The sequence below is a fragment of the Oryzias latipes genome, chromosome 10 (genome assembly GCF_053564925.1).
Source record: "Oryzias latipes strain Hd-rR chromosome 10, Olatipes_Hd-rR_3.1".
Taxonomy (NCBI): Eukaryota; Metazoa; Chordata; class Actinopteri; order Beloniformes; family Adrianichthyidae; genus Oryzias; species Oryzias latipes.
The window spans coordinates 33,441,157-33,462,438 of record NC_136246.1 but is presented as its reverse complement, the minus strand read 5'-3'; the positions used below and the strand labels follow the sequence as shown (position 1 = coordinate 33,462,438).

General features: G+C 41.7%; 2 protein-coding genes across 4 annotated transcripts in view; one reads left to right on the top strand and one right to left on the bottom strand.

The window, feature by feature from the left end:
- The first annotated feature begins 862 nt into the window (after positions 1-862).
- Positions 863-21,282, top strand: part of cplx2b (complexin 2b) — a 50,928-nt gene continuing 30,508 nt past the window's right edge. The window contains exon 1 of the mRNA XM_023959414.2: positions 863-1,003. The gene's annotated coding sequence lies outside the window, so the exon portion shown is untranslated. The remainder of the gene's footprint in view (positions 1,004-21,282) is intronic.
- LOC111948045 (uncharacterized) lies at positions 8,224-12,157 on the bottom strand. 3 transcript variants are annotated; one of them, XM_023959410.2, is made up of 10 exons: positions 11,955-12,157; positions 11,400-11,486; positions 11,222-11,329; positions 11,056-11,151; positions 10,872-10,985; positions 10,688-10,801; positions 10,504-10,617; positions 10,320-10,433; positions 10,184-10,249; positions 8,224-8,439 (listed from the first exon to the last, which is right to left on the bottom strand). In XM_023959410.2, exons 1-9 carry the CDS (start codon positions 12,010-12,012, stop codon positions 10,194-10,196), a joined length of 861 nt encoding a protein of 286 aa, XP_023815178.1. In that variant the 5' UTR covers positions 12,013-12,157; the 3' UTR covers positions 8,224-8,439; positions 10,184-10,193. The 3 variants fall into 3 exon arrangements, with proteins under 3 accessions (XP_023815178.1, XP_023815181.1, XP_023815179.1); XM_023959413.2 differs by lacking the exon at positions 10,504-10,617; XM_023959411.2 differs by lacking the exon at positions 11,056-11,151.

The following is a 21,282-nucleotide window of genomic DNA, read 5'->3' as shown; positions in this document are numbered from 1 at the left end:
TTGACATCCATTGCTAACGTTAGCTACTTCCACAAACAACAGTGACGTCCTTCACCGTTGAGGACTCTTCTGCACATGATGGTCACTTCTGGGTCATTTCACGGTCACACAGGAGATCACAAAAATTCACCTGTAATTGGAAATGTTAACGGCCTTGGGAAAAAAAATCTAATCTTTTCAAAAAAATCGGAATTGAGCATTAAGCCCTGCAGTGTGAACGTAGCCTAAAAGCCTGGTGTCACTCAGATGTAGAAAAAAATTGGAATCTATCCAAGTAGATTGGGCATGACCTGCAAACAATAAAACATGGAATGTAAACGGTGTAGGCGTGGTCTATATACGATGAAGGTGTGGGATGTATATATTGTAGGTGTGGCCTGTAAATAATATGGGCGTGGTCTGTACTTAATGTGGGCGTGGTTAATGTCAAGGTCAGCTGACAGAAACATTTAATTCCAGCTGTGAGTTTCAGCTGCTGGTTTCGTGTAGTTTCCATGATTCCTAAATACAAACTATGTTTTGGAAGTTCGTCGTTTGACTTTGTATGAAGTCATTTAGTGTGATGCTGCATTTTTTGGTTTAAAGTATTATTCTGAGAAAATAGATTCTATGGTTTTCCTTTGGATCGGTTCCTCTTTATTTCAGAAATTTAATGTTTAATGGAAACCTATGTTATTATTTTTAAATCTAGAATAAAATGTTTAGGAACTGTGGGTCTTTGTGGGTGGGGGCCTCAGAGGCCATCATCTTTGCTTCCCATCTTTGCTTTATTGGGATTTTAGGACGTTTTTCACCCCGTAGTGTAAACAGTGAAGGAGGTGTCGCTGCTCCGCTGCTCCCTCCCCCGTCTTGGAGGAGCAGAGAGGAGGCTGTGAGGTAATGGTGCGCGGGGGGGGGCGGCGGTGCTGGAGAGAGAGTCGGGATATAGGACGGACATCAAACGGAGCCCCGGCGTCAGACGCTCCGCACCTCGTCCGCTGCTTTGCTTCTCCTCAACCGTCAGGTCAGTACACACAACGGGCGCCAAAATGCACCGGAAACCGTTTTCCCCGGGTTCTCTGAGGACTGCAGATCTGCTGCATCTCGTACCGGGGGGCGCGCGCGGGGCTGGGGCGCTGGTGCGTGTGTGCCCGCGTGCAGACCGAGGCTGCAGCCTGCAGGCGCCGGACGCTGCGCCGTTGCGCGCGGCGGCAGCCCGCGGAGAAGGCGCGCTTTTTGGTGTAGAAAAAATACGGATGCTGCGCGCGCCTCCGCGCAGGTGAAGGCGGATCTCCCGGCGGCTCTCCTCCTGCAGGGAGAGATGAGGGAGGCGGCAGACGGAGGAGGGCCTGGCCGCTCCGCAGCTCCGAGAGGCGGAATTATTTATAGCCGCCGCGGCATCGGTCAGACGCGGAGGACTGGAGCCGCGTGCGCCTGATGAGGCATGCCGAAAACGCATCCTGTACACGGCGTGTGCACGCGCATCTACGAGCACGCGCCTGACAGACTGATGGTCTGTGAGGAAATGGAAGCTGAAAGGGGGAAGAGGCCAGAAACCCCCAAATATTCATAATTCTAATCGTATGCTTCTGGGATTATTTACAGTAATCCGACCACATAATCTGAAAATAAGTGTAAACATTAAATGTAAAAGTCAACATTTTTCCTCTTTGTGAACATGAAAGCACCTGTTCAGGTGTCCCGTCTTACCTGAGCTCCATTGGAAAGAGCTGGTATAGAATCCTAGCAGTATTTTTTTAATCAATCTGACTTTTCCTAAATAATGTTGTTTTCAAAATATTTTTCTCATGTTTGTGGGCAGCAGTTGAAAGCGAGAAACAAACTGACCTGCTTCTGAATCAGTGATGCATGAAGGCAACAAAAATGTCTGCAGACACCCGTGGAAACACACAGTCAGCGCAGACGGTGCAGAGTGTAGACGGTCAGACGGTGTAGACGTGCAGTCAGCGCAGACGGTGCAGACAGTGTAGACATGCAGACGGTGTAGACGTGCAGACAGCGCAGATGGTGTAGACGTGCAGACACCGCAGACAGTGCAGACGGTGTAGATGTGCAGACAGCGCAGACGGTGCAGACAGGAATGACAGACTCAGTGTCGTCTCCAGGATCCAGTTCTCTCAAAGATCTCACATTTCTTCTGACTCGGAGGTGAAACGGAGAGCGGTTCCCAACCGCAGCATCAAAATGAATCTGTGGTAAAAGTCTCTGAAAAATGATACAACAGATACCAGATTATAATACTAACCTTTCTGTTTACAATATTTTTTTTCACAACTTGATTAAAATAGACTTTTACAAAGGAAATAACAGAGGCTGATGAAGAGCTAAACAACTCCTCTTCATATCAAACGTGACTTTTCTCCTTCTAGAAAATAAATTGTACAGATGATGAAAGGCATTTGAAAAGTTGACGGTCATAAAAACAATTTTTAAATTATGCTACAGAAATGCTTCCATAAAAAATGGTTCCATTGTTTTACAGACAGTTGAATCTGATCAATCCTCAGATTCCTTTTTTTAAATGTTTTCTCATGGATCCAACATGAATCATTTGGTAGAAAAGCTCACATTTGCAATGAAACTCACTTTATCTCAAATCGTATCTGGAATCATTTGATAAAATATTAGATTCTTTTTTTAGCTTCTTCTGGATTAAACCTGAATACTTGGACTTTTCCTAAAACTCCCGTTGGGAGAGATCAGACTGTTCACATGTTGATGTTTAGCTGTGGATGTGATGTTACTGTGTTGCTTTCACTGCAGCTGTGACCTCCTGTTGTAGACGAAGAAAGCTCTAAACTCGACTCTGTCCGACTGAAGATGCTGTGCTTTGGCTTTCAACAGTGGAATCTGTATCATTTAAAAACATCTGAACTCTGAAATGATCAAAAGAATCTGAGATTGTAGAGATGAGAGACTAAAGACCACAGGAGAACAGGCAGAAGATGTGAACAGCGAACAACAACCAGCAGAAAATCTAACCGAGCATCAGAACCCAAAATAGGATTCATTTCACTCTGGGGCACAAAGTGACATGAAACAGAAACACCAGATGACCAGAAACATTTGCTTTCTGGTCCAAATGTTGCAGCATAAAGCAACATTGATCAGTTTGGTGAGGCATTGTCTTTCTCGGTGTGTTCACATCAAAACTATAAACTTCAGTGTAGGTGTTCACGCCATCTTTTGGCATCAGAAGCTTCTCTTCTGGAACGAGTCCTTGTTGCTCCAGCTTGATGCCTGCTTCATGAACAGATATCAAACCTGTTTTCCTAAAAATCAGATGAAGCTTTGATAGTAGAGTAGAGCATAAATGTTTGAAGTCAGTCAGAGAGATCCAGAGTTTGTTCTCTCTTTCTGGCTCTTAGATTCTTTGCCAGCTATAGAAACAGCGATCAGTGGTTTGACAACAGCAACGCTAACAAGAGGAGGAACTGATAATGACAGCCAGCAAAGAGCCTTTTCTATCTGCTGGAGGCTGTTGGCGAAGAAAACCAGTGATCTGAAAATGTGCAGCCAAGTCCGAAGTGCATCAGTTCTTTATAGAAACGACTAGAGGGTCAAACCGACCCATTTCAGCAGCTAAAGTCTGCAGTAAAAGACATTTAGTTAGGAAGTTAAAATAATCCTAATTTGGAATCAAATGATTGCTTATTACAATGTGCACTTTAGAGATAATCCTAATTCCTGATAATTAAAAGTGCCTGCAAGTGAATCTAACTCTTTAACTTTGGTCTCTGACAGACGGAATGTATTAAAAACGAAATTTGAAACGCATAAAAGCACCGGAACGACGGCGTGTCAGGACGGCAGACGGTTCTTCGACGTCAGGGGTCGGGAACCTATGGCTCAGCCACATCTGGCTCCCAGACAAATCTTTACTTATTAAAAAAATAAAATAATAAAAAAGTTTCATTAGACCAGTCCTTCTCGGGCGCGATGCGATGCCAGTTTGTAACGTATGGTGTCAGTTCAGCGCCTAATGTATTGGGCATCAAAATCCCAAATCTGTAACGGCCTGAAACCTGTAAATTGCCGTCCCGGCAGATGTGTGCTCCCGTTTTTGAAAAGGGGAGGGGTAGTGGGGTTGGGGGATGTCCCCTAAATTGGCAGTTGACGATGTTTGCAGTAAGCCATCGGGACCGACGATGATATCGTCGGGGGGTGGAGTAATTTTTTGTTATTTTGTAATTATTATTCGTTATTTTACTTTATTACTTTATTTATTTTATTTCCCAACTAATGACTCATCCGCGATGATCCAGTATAAACTGAGGGAAGTGACTTTAACAAAAAAAAAAAAAAAATAGAAAAGAAGTAGTCCGCTCCCGCACTTAATTAGTCAAGTGGACCGGGGGCGCAGACTTACAGCTTTGTGTTTGAGGGGAAGGGAGGATGCTTTGTTACGTGTACGCTATGTGTGGGAGACTTCAGACTGTGATCCGTCCCGCAGCTCTACTTGAACGAGCTACTGAACTCAGGGGAACCGGGTCTCCCGGCAAAAGTGTGTGTCCGGGCAGAGCTCGGACCCCCAGCTCACACAGCGGCTTTGACGGTGTAAGCTTCAAGCAGAAATGTCGCTCAGTCCTTAGAAACCGTTCAATCACGTGGATTTGTGTTTCCAGTCGTGTCCAGACTAAATAAAGGCTGATGTTATTCCCACATATTTACGTGCAGCCAAGCTGCAGATTGCAGAATTTCCCGCATGGATTTTATGTTCATCAAAGGCTAAATGTTGTTAGCGTGTGTTAGCCTCTCTTAACTCTGGCTTCTTCCAGCTCCGTTCTTCCACAGAAAAAGCACTGACCACACGGATTAAACTTAAAATGATGATCGAACAGGCACTTCATAACAATAACATTAGTGAAAGCACGTTTAGAAGATCATCTCGTATATTAACGAGCTGCTATATATGTATGTAGCCGCTCAGCTTGTTTACTGTGGGACTCATTTCCTCCTCCGGTATTTCAAACACTACTGCGCATGTGCGAATGATTTATTCCGACCCAAAGTGTGACCTTGTGAACGTTTGTTACATTCTGAAAACATTTTTCTGGGCCCATGTACACGGTTGGATTCTAATCCGACCATTGATCCCATCAAGATATTTTGCACATGTAACCGCGGCTTATGGTGTCGACTCGCAGCGTGGCGGGGGCGTGGCATCACGATGGTGTTTCTCCATCGTGATGTCAGTCAGCCATCACGATGGACGATGGTATCGTGGTTTAAAAATAAGAGCAGAGTAAGACAAAAACAACAACAACAAAAGTACTAAAAAGCAAAGAGAGAGAAAAGAAATGATGTAGATCAGGAGTGTCAAACATACGGCCCGGGGGCCATATCCGGCCCGCCAGGTGATTTACTCTGGCCCACACATGAAGAGTAAAAATCATAAGGATGGTTAAAAAAGAAAGCAAGTTTCTAGTCCATTCCTGTGGCCAGTTATGATTTTTTAAAGAAACAACCGAAATGCGCAATCCCGCCACTAGGGGGAGCAAAGGAAAAGCTTAACAGGTGAAACAACATAACTCTGCATGTGCCAAAAGCGAAACCTAACAGCTCTGCGTCTGGGTAGGATGCACTTTGGTTCCCTATGAGCCTCACCGCTGTTTTCTTGCTGTAAGGATGATCAGTAGTGACACAATAATGGCCAAAATGTTGTCGAAGAGTGAAGTGAAGTAAAGAGATTTCCAGGAAAAATGGACAGAGTTTTTTTTTTCATGAAGCTGAATGCAAAACCCGAATGCTTTGTATGTCATCAACAGGTCGCAGTGCTCAAAGAATACAACATTCAGCACCACTAAGAGACTCACCATAAAGAAGAAGTTTCTGGATTGCTTCAGTGTCAGATGTAAAATATTCAGTCAGTATAAAATTGAATAGACCAACTTTTTTTAATTGGAATTCATTTTATTTGAGATCCATTGGCCCTAACTGATTAAGTTACTATGTTGGTTGAGGCATTTTTTCCAACTAAGTAAAAAAACAAAAACAAAGCTGTTATTTTGCTTTTACGTTACTTGAGATCAGACGGGTTGAATGTTTGACACCCCTGATGTAGATGGATGATTCACTGTGGCGCCTCCTAAAGGAAGCAGCTGAAAGACATGGAAAAAAATCTTTAAAAGAAAAAACTCTTAAAATTCAAAACTAAGTTAAATTTAGTAAAGAAATTTTAAAACAGCTAAAAAAAACCATCTGACGCTAAGCGGAGGACGGTTGCTTCCGTATTATTTATTGATTGAATTATTTTTTTCAGCATCAAATGGTTCAGTTGGTCTAAATGTTTCTAGTTCAAATAAGGACTGACAGATTTTTTATTTTTAGGCACTTCAAGCTTCTTTTCTGTTTTAGACTAGAACAGGGTTTCTGTGGCAAAATAAAGTACCAGTAAATGTTTGTTCAAAGTGGATTTATATTGATTTTTTCTTTTGTTAATGTTAAAAGACACAAGTTTAGGTATACTCACACAATCTTTATAGATACTAACTTAATATATCTTCACTGCAGTGAGTGTGTGTGTGTGTGTGTGGGGAGAGAGGGAGGGTGCGAAACATTTTCTTTTATCTAGGGGGGCCTTGCGAAAAATAATTGAGAAGCACTGCCTTAAAACGTAAAATATCAATGTGCATAAATGAATACATGTGAGGTTCAGAAAAAGTAGCACCACAATGCTAAACGATACAAATTGTTTAAGTAGGTTAAACTGACGAAAGGGAAAAAGAAAATGGTAATTATGCTAAATAAGATATAGAAATAAAAAAAACATGTTTTTCTCCATATTCTACTATTGTATAATATTTAATGAAATATCACACGATAATATGAGCAACAACATGCTACAAGCTCAACTGATCAAACACTAAAGCGAGTAAAGACGCTTTATGCTGCACAGAAATGCTAGTGTTAAATATATACACACACACACACACACACACACACACACCTTCTTGCACATACTACATAGTGAGGTCCAGGGAAATCGCCAGAGAAGTGAGGACCAGCCTTTCTGGTTCACTTACATGAGTGTAAAACGCCCTTTTGGACACCAGAGGTCGTCCTTTTTAACAATATGAGGTTAGATTCTGGGTAACATTAAGTTTTTGATAAAAGTTTTAAACTGTGTAAGTGAGGACCAGCATGGAAAACACACTCCAAGTTTTTAGTTTTCCCGTGGATGAAATACTGATGTTAAAACTTAATTCCAGGAGAGAGTTATGGTACAAAAATTCTTTATAATCAATTCTACATTTGTTTTAAGTAATTGATTTTGCAACAATTGATTGTAAAACGGACTATGCATGCTTTCAAAGAAAAATAAAATTCAATTACAGTATTTTCAGGCTTTTTCTTTATTGAACACCTTTTAACAGCAAATCTGCTCATAGTAAAAAAACATAAATCCTTTAAAAAAGCATAAATCTTTTAGAAAAACAGAAATCTTTTGGAAAAACAGAAATCTTTTGGAAAAACAGAAATCTTTTAGAAAAACAGAAATCTTTTGGAAAAACAGAAATCTTTTAGAAAAACAGAAATCTTTTAGAAAAATAGAAATCTTTCAGAAAAACAAAAATCTTTTAGAAAGATATAAATCTTTTAGAAAAACAGAAATCTTTTAGAAAAATATAAATCTTTTAGAAAAACAGAAATCTTTAAGAAAAATTTAAATCTTTTAGAAAAACAGAAATCTTTTAGAAAATTTAAATCTTTTAGAAAAACAGAAATCTTTTAGAAAAATTTAAATCTTTTAGAAAAAAAGAATTCTTTTGGAAAAACATTAATCTTTCAGAAAAACAGAAATCTTTTAGAAAGACTTAAATCTTTTGGAAAAATATAAATCTTTTAGAAAAACAGAAATCCTTCAGAAAAACAGAAATCTTTTAGAAAAATTGAAATCTTTAAAAAAACTGAAGTCTTTTAGAAAGGCTTAAACTTTTGGGAAAAATATAAAACCTTTAGAAAAACAGAAATCTTTTAGAAAAATATAAATCTTTTAGAAAAACAGAAATCTTTTAGAAAGACTTAAATCTTTTGGAAAAATATAAAACCTTTAAAAAAACAAATCTTTTAGAAAAATATAAATCTTTTAGAAAAACAGAAATCTTTTAACAAAAAATAAATCCAGAAACATAAATATATTGCACTTAAAAATAATAGAAATTGTGCATAAAATTAAGTAACATTAAATTAAAAGAGCAAAACAGGATAAATAATCCTAAATCATATTTTTCTTTTTCACTTTAATGATTTCATTGTAGACGAAGTATCTTATATCTTTCCATGACCTGTTTTTTAGTTCAGGAGACTCCTCGATGCAAATGCTGCAGTCAGTTTTTCCTGGTACCCTTCTAAGTCCAATAAAGCCGGCCATCTTTTGTGTGACTGCAGTTCTTTCTTCTTGGCTCCATGGCTTCTTAATGATTGCTCTTGGCAATTCTACAAATAAAAAAGAAAGCAAAAGAATTGAAGAAAAAATCTTGCAAAGTTTGTAAACAAATTTATAGTTTGAAAAGTCACATGTTCTATTTTTCTCAAATCTCTGTTATTCTCAAAGTAGCTTGGGTAAATACATGACTACAGTAGGTGACCAAATATGTTCATAACATTTTCTTCAAAAACTAAAAATAAAACACAACCAATGCTTGAGTCTTAGCCCAACCTTCTGCAGATTTCATCTTCTTTTCTGTAAAAAGCCAGACTCAGACATTTATTTTACTTAAGCTTCCGGCCCTTCGGCTTCCCCTCTGACTGCTAAAAAATACTTAATAGCGAGCACCAACTAGTTCCAATGGTTCCTAAGTCACTATAGCCGAAGTTTGTTACCCTGCATGGTTAAATGGCATCAGCTGACTCAGAAGCGGCCAGAAAATATTCTGATAGCTGAGGAAGAAAATCATGGAGAATAATTATCATCTGGATGAATAAATGGTGGATGAACACGGCCTCTTCTGGAGGAAGCCACGCTCAGAAACACGCTGCTGTCAGACTGACGCGCCATGGCCAACGCTTAAATCTGCAGGACCTCTCGCACTTAACTGATGAAAGAGGAAACACGGCTCCTGGTTTTAAGGCACAGAATGACAGAGAGACAGTCCTAATGTGTGTTATAAATTACACTACGGTCTATTTCTGTGAATAAAATAAAAAACTCTTTATGTTCAGCAATATTCCAATGTTCTTTAATGAATGTTTCACAAAGCATTAAACATGTTTCAGAAGGTTTCTTGATGTGGAAGGATCGGTGACGGGCATTCTTCGGCCGCAGCAGGGGGTGGAGTTGGGGGGTGGTTCTCCGTATTCACGGGTGTCTCTGGTCCCTATGGTCCCTAACCCCAGCGAATATGGGGGGAATACTGGAAATAATTAAAGATCAGTACAGTATTCCCTCCATATTCATGGGAGTAAGGGACTGGAGACACCCAAGAATCCACAGAATCTGCAAATACAGGAAACCACCCCAACCCACTGCGGAAGATTGTCCGTCACCGATCCTTACTCATCAAAAATAGACTGTACCGTACTGTACTTTATAACGCACATTAGGAGTGTCAATCTGTCTCTCTGTGCCTTAATACCAGGAGTATGTTCTTCCTCCTTCATTAGTTAAGTGAGAGCTCTGCATCTCTTCGCCGCGAGGGTGTTCCACGTCCCGCTGTGCCACGGAGGAGAAGTGCTTTACTTCACGTGGGTGTGATCTGATGCACAGAAGTTTACATTCAAATGTATATAATGAATTTTTGTTTTAGCGTGACTTTTTAAAGTTATAAAACCAATGTTGTTATGCATTTTACATTTTAATGTAAAACACTAAAATTTGAGAATTCATTTCCATTCATTTTCTATACCCTTTATTCCCTTTCGGGGTCACAGGGCTGCCGGAGCCCATCCCGGCCACTTGGGCGAAGGCAGGGGATGCCCTGGACAGGTCGCCAGTCTGTTGCAGGATTTGAAAATACTTTAATTTAAACTTTAAATGTACATTTTTAGATGAAATGTTCTCTTAAACTTGTCCTTTTCACAGCAATTAGAAATATGTTTATATAGACATACTGGAACTCATCTTTTGTAACCTGACCCTGCCTCTGTTTGCCTGCCAGCTGCCCGATCGTTGCCTCGATTTTTGCCCACCCGTGTCTCTCCTCCGAAGATCTTTTTTAAGAGTTAAGATCTCCAATCTTACCTCTTTTCTTTTAAATCAACTTTTTTTTCTTTTGTCCACCATAGCTTGAGACCTGCCCGCCTCCATCTGAGAGAGATGTAATTAATACAGGTCTTAAACTACAGTTAATAACTGAGGTTTTCAAAGCTTAACACACCATCATCATCATCAACGTCGTCATCATCATCGCCACCACGATGTTTCGGTGCTTCCATTTTGGTGTCTCCTTTTTTCTTTCGTCCACCAGAGCTTGAGGCCTGCCCGTCTCCATCTAAGAGAGATGTAATTAATACAGGTCTTACACTACAGTTAATAACTGAGATTTTCAAAGCTTAATGCACCATCATCGTCATCAACGTCGTCATCATCATCGCCACCACGATGTTTCGGTGCTTCCATTTTGGTGTCTCCTTTTTTCTTTCGTCCACCATAGCTTGAGGCCTGCCCGTCTCCATCTAAGAGAGATGTAATTAATACAGGTCTTACACTACAGTTAATAACTGAGGTTTTCAAAGCTTAACGCACCATCATCGTCATCAACGTCGTCATCATCATCGCCACCACGATGTTTCGGTGCTTCCATTATGGTGTCTCCTTTCTTCTTTCGTCCACCAGAGCTTGAGGCCTGCCCGTCTCCATCTAAGAGAGATGTAATTAATACAGGTCTTACACTACAGTTAATAACTGAGGTTTTCAAAGCTTAACGCACCATCATCGTCATCAACGTCGTCATCATCATCGCCACCACGATGTTTCGGTGCTTCCATTATGGCTTCTCCTTTCTTCTTTCGTCCACCAGAGCTTGAGGCCTGCCCGTCTCCATCTAAGAGAGATGTAATTAATACAGGTCTTAAACTACAGTTAATAACTGAGGTTTTCAAAGCTTAACGCACCATCATCGTCATCGCCACCATGATGTTTCGGTGCTTCCATTTTGGTGTCTCCTTTTTTCTTTTGTCCACCAGAGCTTGAGACCTGCCCGTCTCCATCTAAGAGAGATGTAATTAATACAGGTCTTAAACTACAGTTAATAACTGAGGTTTTCAAAGCTTAACCCACCATCATCGTCAACGTTATCATCATCGCCTCCACTCTGTTTCGGTGTGTCCCTTTTGGTGTCTCCTTTTTTCTTTCTTCCACCAGAGCTTGAGGCCTGCTCGTCTCCATCTAAGAGAGATGTAATTAATACAGGTCTTACACTACAGTTAATAACTGAGGTTTTACAAGCTTAATGCACCATCATCGCCATCATCATCGCCACCATGATGTTTGAGTTCATCCTTTTTCTTTTTTTCACCAGAGCTTGAGGCTTGCCTGTTTCCATCTGAGAGAGATGTAATTAATACGTTAATACATTATGACCTGATGAGATATAAATCTTGTTTTAGTTCAAATCTTTGTAATATTTTAAAGGCCTAAACCATGCAAAATCTATTTTTAGAGCATTTGTTTTAAAATGTTAATTACTCACTATAAAAAAAACCAAAATGGTATTTTGATCCATTCACACATTTCCGAGTATTCCTCTAAAAACCTGAACTCTGACCATCAGCCCCTCCTAACCCACGTAAATAAGCGCGTTCTAGCGAACTGACATAGACCAGTGAGAACAGCCCCTTCTAGGCAGAATCTTCGCTGCCAGCACCCCCCCTTCGTAGGCTAACACAGACCCACTTTTAGGCCCTTTAATGCTGCTGTATCATTACATGATGACCAGTGGTTATCTGCATCAAATCTACAGGAGGAAGTAAATGTAAAAAGCAAACAAAAAAAATCCAAACATCAGTCTTACCTGATGAGATGCATTCTTCAGCTTCTGTATGGCATTCAGTTCGATCAAGATCTGCCATAGCAGCCTCCAACTGCAGGACAGAGAAAAAAAAGGCTAAATCAAATTGTTATTGGCAGCCTGAATTAATATAGGCTGCAAATAAAAAAATACACTTAAACCATGAACTTCATGAAGTGATGAACTTCTTTCAGTTCACCACTCTACTCCCCTCCTGAGGTTTTTCACACACACATTCACACACACTTTCACACACACATTCACACACACTTTCACACACACATTCACACACACATTCACACACACACACATTCACACACATTCACACACACTTTCACACACACATTCACACACACTTTCACACACACATTCACACACACACACACACACACACACACACACACACACACACACACACACACACACTTCTTCCTTTGGCAGGGATCGCCACAGTGAAACAACCTCTCAGTCGAGGATGAGTCGCATGGTTAACTTGGCAATGTTTTACGCCGGATGCCCTTCCTGATGCAACCCTCCCAACTTATCCGGGCTTGGGACTGGCACAGAAGCAGAGAAGGGAATAGGGAGCAGCCCGGATTTGAACCCTGGTTTCACGGACGGAAGGCGCCGCAGACCAGCACGAGCTAAACTGGCTCCACATATATACACACACTACAACAGTGTTTTTCAACCGTTTTTGAGCCACGGCACACTTTAACCTTGACAAAAATCCTGCGGCACACCAGCATCCAAAAAAATAGATAAATAAATAAAAAAAGAAAAAGCTCAGTCTGTATTGATCTACAGCCGCTCTGCAATCTCTCATGCATTTTTGTGATAAATGTTGCAGAAAAAGCTGGAAGCTGCAGCTGTTTTTTCTAAAAGATGTATTAAAAATTAAGTCAAAAGATTCAAAAACTGTTTGATGTGTGTTCGTTGTTTTAAGACGTTAAGAGTAGAGACTCATTGTGCGCTAAGACAGTCACTTTACTGCATCATGGGAGATGTAGTGCCCGTAATCCGCCGACCGCAGAAAGACCAGCGTCTTTGAGCTTCATGGTTTTGTTCACTTGTTTCAGTCTGATACCAGATTCTGTGGAAAGCTACACCGCTAAAGACGAGCTTTAGCTGGTATTTCTGTTGGAACAGAGAGACTTTTTTGCGCTAAATCGAAACAAGGAAGTGAAGACTTTAACCACTTCTGATTGGTCAGACTGATGACATGTGATTAAGCCTTCAAGAATGATTGGTGGAGACAGTTAAAGGGGCGGGACTTTTCCTTACACAGTTATAGCTGCAGCTAAATCGCGGTATCCCGTTATTCTTATCAAAATGTCTTTAATAGAATCATTTAAACACAAAGAAAAAATAATTTTAAGATCTTTTATATTCCTAACTACTCAGTGTTTTATCAGGGCCTGTTTGGATGAACAAAGAGCTGATTTCCTGGAGATGGTAATTGCTTTTAGATCAGTTAATGAGGGCAATTTCTCACGGCACACTTGACCATCTCCCACGGCGCACTAGTGTGCCGCGGCACACTGGTTGAAAAACACTGCACTACAACATGCTAAATGTGCTACAAGCTAAATAAGCATTAATCCTGCAATTAAATACTTGATGAATTCTTAAAATATAAACTCACAATTACTTAAACATAAAAATATACATTTATTGGCCTAAATTTTTTTTGTCTTCATATCAAACTGTGTTTTTAACCCTTGTCCTATCCTATAGGACAGTGGTCCCCAACCTTTTTGTCACCGCGGACCGGTACAACGCAAGGCACGTTTACCTCGGACCGGTGGGGGGGGGGGGGGTGGGGGGTTGGGCTGAGGTGCAACGCAAGGTGTGTATCACGTGATATTTGATGTCGCGACTTTGACGTGCGTTAAGTGTTACGGATGTAACAGAGAGAATCCGGTCACTTTTCAAAATAAAACGTTTCTTTCGAAAAAAAAACAATAAAATGGAAATTATTTTTTTCTTTCTGTGCGTCCCGACGTCAAAATTTCCCGCGGACCGGTACCGGGCCGCGGCCCGGTGGTTGGGGACCATTGCTATAGGACCCCCCCCTTCCATGGACGTGTTCTCCCTACCATGACAAAGGTGGATAAAGGTGGAAAGATTTCATGTAATCCATGGACACCAGTGAAGATCACAAATCATTGAAGAAAAAAGGTTCAGAGCACTGTCTAGTGGGTCTAGATGACCCAACTCCCAATCTTAAAGTGCCTAGGATAGCACCAGGGTTAAATGCTGACTAGCTAGTATTTTCCATATGACTTTTACCATCAGAGTTATAAACATGTCGATGAATCTGTGGAAATTTTCCTTCTGAAAATCTTGTCGCTATCGGTTTTGTAGCTGCATGTTTGATGAGGAAACAACATTGATATAGTCTACTTACAGGACTATCGCGTCTCTTTGAGGTTCTTGGAAGTTGATGTCATGTAGGTGTATTTTTATATTTATTAAAGAAAAGAATGAAAAGTTTTTTTTAAAGCAGGTACTAAAATTCAGGTTCTCGGTTAACGTTCATTACTTGTATCTTTAAAATGTTCTCCTATTCATCCCAATGTTCTGTTTTTCTCTTATTCTGGATCCCGATTGTCTTGAACTAGTCCTAAAATGTTATGCAGCTACCAGAACTATCAATGATGACAGTATATCAGCGGCTGGACTATTATCTGCTTCCAGTGAGAGTGTGGGGAAGGCCACGCTCCCATTATCAGCCTCTCATCACCGTTCTCTTCTCATGATGGAAATTGTGGTTCGTTTATCAACCAGCGAACAAAGCGGGAACGTCGCTGCCTTTGTGCTTTTGAGCAGCGAGATGTTTGAGTGACAGCCGTACACAAAGGGCTCGCCAGGCGTGTTGGTTATTTTCACTCTGTCCATCACCCCGCCGATGCCACAAACAGACGTCTGCACATGCCGCCGTGGCGTTGCTGATACACCAACTGCTCTGCTTGTGCACTCCCAGCCGGCTAAGGAGAAACGCCTCTACTCCATTCGAAGCTCCATTTCCTTTTTCTTTTTGTCTGAAGCATAAAGTCTGTCTTGTTCAGCAGTAAGGTAGCCTCCACTGGCTGTGCCCCAGCGGACACCGCATCAGACGACTAGGGTGTTGTAAGGACGCCGTACGACAGCATCACCCGTATGTCATAAGTGCCTGGAACTTCCATTATCCTTATGAATACTTCACGATATCCTGACCTCACCCATGACAATGGTACATTCCATTTTCATGGCCTCGCTTGAGGTGGCCTGAATAAACACCTGTGCTCCCATCCTCTCTCCAACCCTCCACGGAACAGACAACCCAAAACCCACATCACCTGTACAGGTGTGGGGGCATGTGACTAAAGCTTAAGCTGCTCTTCAAAGCCTTCTCCTTTATTTGGCTAGATAGCCTTTTAAATACAATCGAATATATTTGAATTATGTTGACAGTTTTTCATTAACCTTTTCTCAGCCTGTTTTAGAAATGAACACTAAACTAGCAAACGGCTTCGTTGAGTTTTGTTCCATCATACGTCAATAATTAATTAATTTAATGTTTTATCATGTAATTTAGCCTTTTCAGTACCCTTTTATATTGTGTATCATCTTTTCTGGCAGTTTTAAACTTTTCATTTAATTTAGTATTTCTCTGTTATTTCTCTGCAGAGGATACTTTTTCTCTGATACTTCCACCACCATGCTTCACCAGAAAAAAATGGAAAATGCTAAATTATATCTTTAAAATTTGTGGGAGGCAATGAAACGCGGCACAGGCTTTGTAAAAGAATTACTAAACGGCAAGGATAGTTTTTGAATTCATGTAAACGATTTCATGAACACTGATGATGGCCTTTGGTTTATCTCTGAGATGGGAAGAAGATCTTTAAATAGAATGTTCTCGTGCAGATAACATCTAGTTCTGTGTGTTCTCCTGCTTTTACCCTGTCAAAGCCTGTGCGTGGGAGTAACACTGTCAGCAACTATCTATTTAAATGCATCATTTATTACTTGACTGTAACTGGAAATACATTCACTGCTGAATTTAGCAGTAGTTTTTGAGCTGGAAAAAGCTTCACTACTCTCAGTTCGTCACGCAGGACTTTCTGTGACTTTCTGGAATGGCTAAACTTTGAAGAAAAACATTTTGTGGGACATTAATAAAAAGTTGGAAACTAGTAGTTTAGTGGGCGACATAGCTGTGTAGTGGTTAGGGGTGTGTATTGGGAAGAGTCTGGTGATACGATGCGTATCCTGATACACATCTTACGAGTCTATGTGGGGTCCATGTCCTGGTGAACTGTCTAAGGTGTGCCCTTCAGTAGCTTTTAATCTTCTAGTTTCTTGATAATTATTTTAAGCCAGTGTAGGTGCAGTAGAAGGCGTGGTTCCTTTGTGCTAAGGTTCCCCTGGGTTAACAAGAGAGTGCGTCCCTGCACATCTGGATCTGGGACAGGTCTCTTGCTTAGGTTGTGACATTTGGAAAACAGTAGCAGAGCTTGGGGCCTTCTTGGGAATTAGAGGCAACAAAAACTGCTCTGGCTGGAGATCCCATTGTTCTAATGGACGACTTCAACGCCAATATGGGCATTACAGTGGACTGCCGTGATCAAGAGAAGGGGCTTCCTTGATCTGAACCCAACTGACGTTTTGTAATTTGATCTCTAGGCCAGTCACAGTTTGTCTAAAACACAAGGGTGTCCATCAATGCACGTAGCAACGGGACACCCCAAGTCTTGGATGCTTGAAGAGAGAGGTGGAGTTTACAACCAAAGCGGTGGCTTCAAGCTATTGTTTCTGTTGGAGCAGTAATCCATGAACCAAGTGGTCGTCACTGAAAGTAAATGACGCCGGGAAGCTGAAGGAGGCCTATTGATTCTGGCTTTCTATAGCCAAAAGCAAACATCTTGATTGACTGGTCAATAAACGTTCCTCCATTCATCTATGGTCATCAAGTTTGGGTCCTGACTATACGGATACCATCCCGGATACTGGCAGCAGAGAATGTGGGCGTTTCCTTAGAGGTAGTGTAAATCATGATAAGCCCTGAAAATATGTCGCCAGTAAACATGCTGAAGGCTCTCATAAAGACAAAAAAGCGGATCTAATTACCATTGTCAGGCCAAATCTTTTTTGCCCCTCTCCTATCTGTTTCCCCATTGGTTGTTTGCTGTTTCTAGCACTGCGCTTTTCTGGACTGAGGGGTCTGAGGTCTTTCCAGGGATCTGCTGTAGCCTCTCCTTTAGTTTGGGGGTTACTGCCCCGAGTGCTCCGATGACCATAGGCATCACTGTCACTTTCACCTTCCAAGCTCTCTCCAGTTTTCTCTGAGTCCCTGCTATTTCTCCATTTCCTGTTGGTGGTTTGGCATTACCCACCTGTCAATCTGTACATGGAAGTCCCACAGGGTTCTATTCCCCGAGAGGCACAATGAGCAATTTACATGATCCTTAGGCAAGACCCTTTATGCTTCTGCCTACCGCGGGTTCTGGGGAATCAGAGCACCCAGATGGAAAGTGGGCAACTGGAACAAGACTGAAATGGACCAGAAATCTATGTCGAAATTTTATTTTTGTTGGGCTGTAGATCTGCCTAATTTTTCACCTTCCTTTATATATAATGATGGCTTGTTCTTCTTCTTCAGTGGATGTTTTACTGTCTGTGTGTGTGTGTGTGTGTGTGTGTGTGTGTCTTCATGCCACAGCTGTGTTACATTTTTTTATTTGTCCATTAGATGACTCACAGTAAAATATTTGACAGTTATTGCGTCTTAATGACCACTCAGACGTTTAATGGACTTTAGGCGAGTCTGTACAGCAGGACGCCTCCCTCTCATTTGGTTCACCTGCCTTCATTTATTCTGCATTAGCAGATCAGCCTCAAACTCAGCTGAACTCGGTAGCACGTGTGTTGTTGAAGTCCTCTTTCCTTTAGTTGATCCAAAGCGCTTCGGTTTGCCGAGCGCTGCCCCTTTGGCATTTGTTGCCGTGGATCGCCATGTCAGCATTTGCTTGTAGAGACAGCAGCTTGTGAAGCAGCAGGAGGGGGAAATAACTCAATGTCGCACACTAAGGTCATGTTCAAGATTCATGTTAACTTTGTGACTATGACGTACCTTTTTTGTTTTTCAAAAACTTTTACTCGGGTAAGCTTTAAAATGTGGTGGCAAATTTCTAGGATGTTTTGGAAATATCCAATCAACACTTTATTGGTTTTCCTTTCTTCCTTTAAGTATGAAGATCTGTTTGAGTTCAAAAGAATCATGATCTGAATGCAAAGAGGAACAGTTTAGGTTTTTCTCCTCTTTTTTCTTTCTTACCTAAATAAAAAATCAACAGCATTGCTCATCGGACAATAATGTTACACAAATGGGGGACGCACATGAAGACTGAGACGGTGAATTTGAGGGTAATACTTTGATTAACCTCAGTCCTGCATCAGAGTCCTATCTGCTCTACACTTTCAGACAACCCCCCCAGAACACACTTGGCTTTATTGTTTAATCAGCCATGTAATGAACCTCAGCATCCTGAATCCCTGGGTAATAACCAGCACGGCAGCTTCCACAGCAGGGGTGAACATTCACGGCTGGTTCAGGCCTGTTTGGGCTGACCTTCCGATTGTTTCTCCAGCCGACCTCTCTGTGGGTCTGCTGCTGGCTTCATGAAGCTCCCCGGCGTTCCTAAGTCCTGTTTGATGTGCTGCCGTCGCAGCGTTTGTCATGGAGCTCCTTACGCTGTCAGCCGCTGACGGCGGAGCAAGTTAGGATCAGGGCTGGAACACTGTTAAGCCGTGACCACAGCGTCTCGTTTGACTGCGTGAAGCATGAAGCGGGTAATGATTCAGAATCAGTCATTGGAAGCTCTCTGGGAAAAACTCTACATGCAGTACACACCACATCATTCACACATACAGCTTAAACGACTGAGAACCTTCTTTACGTCTCAGGGGCACATCTGACGGGCCATAACTCCATTTTGTCTGATTTCAATACCAGTGGATCACATCTGCGTCATACCTCCAACCTTCTAAGGTTTCTGATAGGAAATGTAGTCAAGAATTGTCCTCATTAAAATAGAAGAAGAGATATAAGATGAAAAGATGGTTTCCAGATTTCCAGCAGAGGCGGTGAGCGACCCGCTGCAGAGCTGTTCAGTGTCAGTCACCCACAGTTCCAGCTGCCACGTCCACTTTGTTGAGGAGGAAAAACCATGCAGTCCATAACTGGATTATACCACCCCCCCGCCGCCTGCAGCCAGAAAGCCAGGGCGGATGCAGTCACGGAAAATGTGCCTGTTTGAAATCAACTGGAAAGATCTTTTAATGAGAGAATCTGCTCGTCACAAAACAGCTCTGGATTCAGCAGGTCACCAGATGCTGATACTTCTAAAAGGCATCAAAGTTTAACCGAAAAACTAGACTGAAAACAAACCAACAGACTTCACCTTTTCTAGATAATTTTTACAGTTTCTACAAAAAATTATTCTGGGTTTTATATGTCAGTACAGAGACGACAAAGATTCTGAACAGCTGATGAGGAGCAAGGCAGAAAACGTTGGACCGAGAAAGGCTCAAAGAAGTCCAAATACCTGCAAATCTCAGTAGCATGTTCTGTGCTAGTGTGCAAGTCGGCCCAAACTAATGACTGACCACCATGCCATGATATTTGTGACAGATATTGGTGTCAAATTTTCAAACAACACAATTTTCGACCCAAATGTGTTACACAACCCTGAGCAAGGCGCTCGCTAGCGCCGTTCGTGTGATACGTGTGATACGTGTTCGTGTGGTACCGCGCTCCTTGAGCCTAGCCTGACCATAAGAAATGAGGAAATCTGACAATCAGTTTGTGTGGACATCTTACGGGTGACCTACAAGCACGTACGTATCACGTGTGTGTGGCATTTGCGGTCATTGAATAATGAGCAAACACTCACACCTCACCAATAACCAAAGTGTTATGCTGCGTACACAGCAAACGCAATCCGCGCATCAAATTTGCGTTGGCCACCTCTGTTTGGACGCACGGCGAATTCGCTGCCTGTCCAAAAGCGTGTTCGTAAGCTTGACGCCCCAGATGCATGTGGGAGGAGCTACCGCCAAATGTTTTTAGCCTGGTCGCTACATGGAAGCATTGACCGTGTATCTCATTTTCAATACATGGAAGACACCAATAATGTTCAGGGATCAGGTTGATTTATTTTACAGAGCTCTACAATCCCGTCTCCATGTTTGGGTTCATGACATCAGTCAGAGACTCTCCCGGTACGGCGAGCTTCACCGTCTTCGAACGAGCTGCATCTGAACATCTGAATGACAGACGCTTTCAGCGTCGTTGAAGACTTGCCGTCCCGCATTAGTCCATGGAGGGAAAATGAAAATAAGAATGAAAACTAAAGGAACTTTTTATTTTTTGTCAGTGAAAGTAAGAAAAATATCATAAAGTTCAGGACAAGAACGATCAGATTCTCCCTGTGTTGGATTTGGACTCCACCCATTAATCGCATCGCATATCACATGTCCAAAGCTGTATCCCTGATTGGTTGAAGCGACGCATCATCTTTGCCAAAGTTCAGATTTTAATAACTCCGGATGCACCGCTTTGCCTCACCCAAATTGCACAGCAGGACCTCAGATTGTGTCTGTACATTGAATTAACTTTGATATTGGACGCCTCTCTCTGCGCAAAGTGTGTTCGGTGTGAATTCAGCGTAAGGATACTGTACGACAGCGTCACCCGTAAGTCATAACTGTGTGCAACTCACATTAGCTTTACAAATATGTCACGATACATTACCAGACACCTGAAAATGGTAAGTTTAGATTTTTATGAGGTCCTCTGAGGTGGCCATATGAGCCTCAAAGGAACTGAAAGACACACCTGTGCTTCCCTTTAGAAGCAGCTGCTCCTCTCTGCAATGACCTTCCTAATGTTTGAATTTGAACATTTTCCTGATTTTCTCTACAGGAAACTATCATAGACAGCTACAGTAAACAGCTAATCTAAAAATATTTCATGTTCTGTGTTCTCACATCTCTCAGTTGACACAGAAGAAAACAAAGTGACCGTTACTGCCCTCCAGTTTTATTGCTTTGCTGTTCTGCTGCTTCTCATATTTTGTAATCTTAGTGCTTCTCCGTTATAAAAAAGGCTGAATTTGGCTTTTTATTCTTTCACCATAAAGGCCTGTTCACACCGGGACGAATTTCGCCGGCGATTTTCGCCGACGTTTAACGCCTCGTGACTAAACAAAGGGCACCAATGAGAGTGTGCACACCGACGCGAAAAAACGCCAGGCGTTAAAGCGTCGAAAAAAAAAAACGCCTC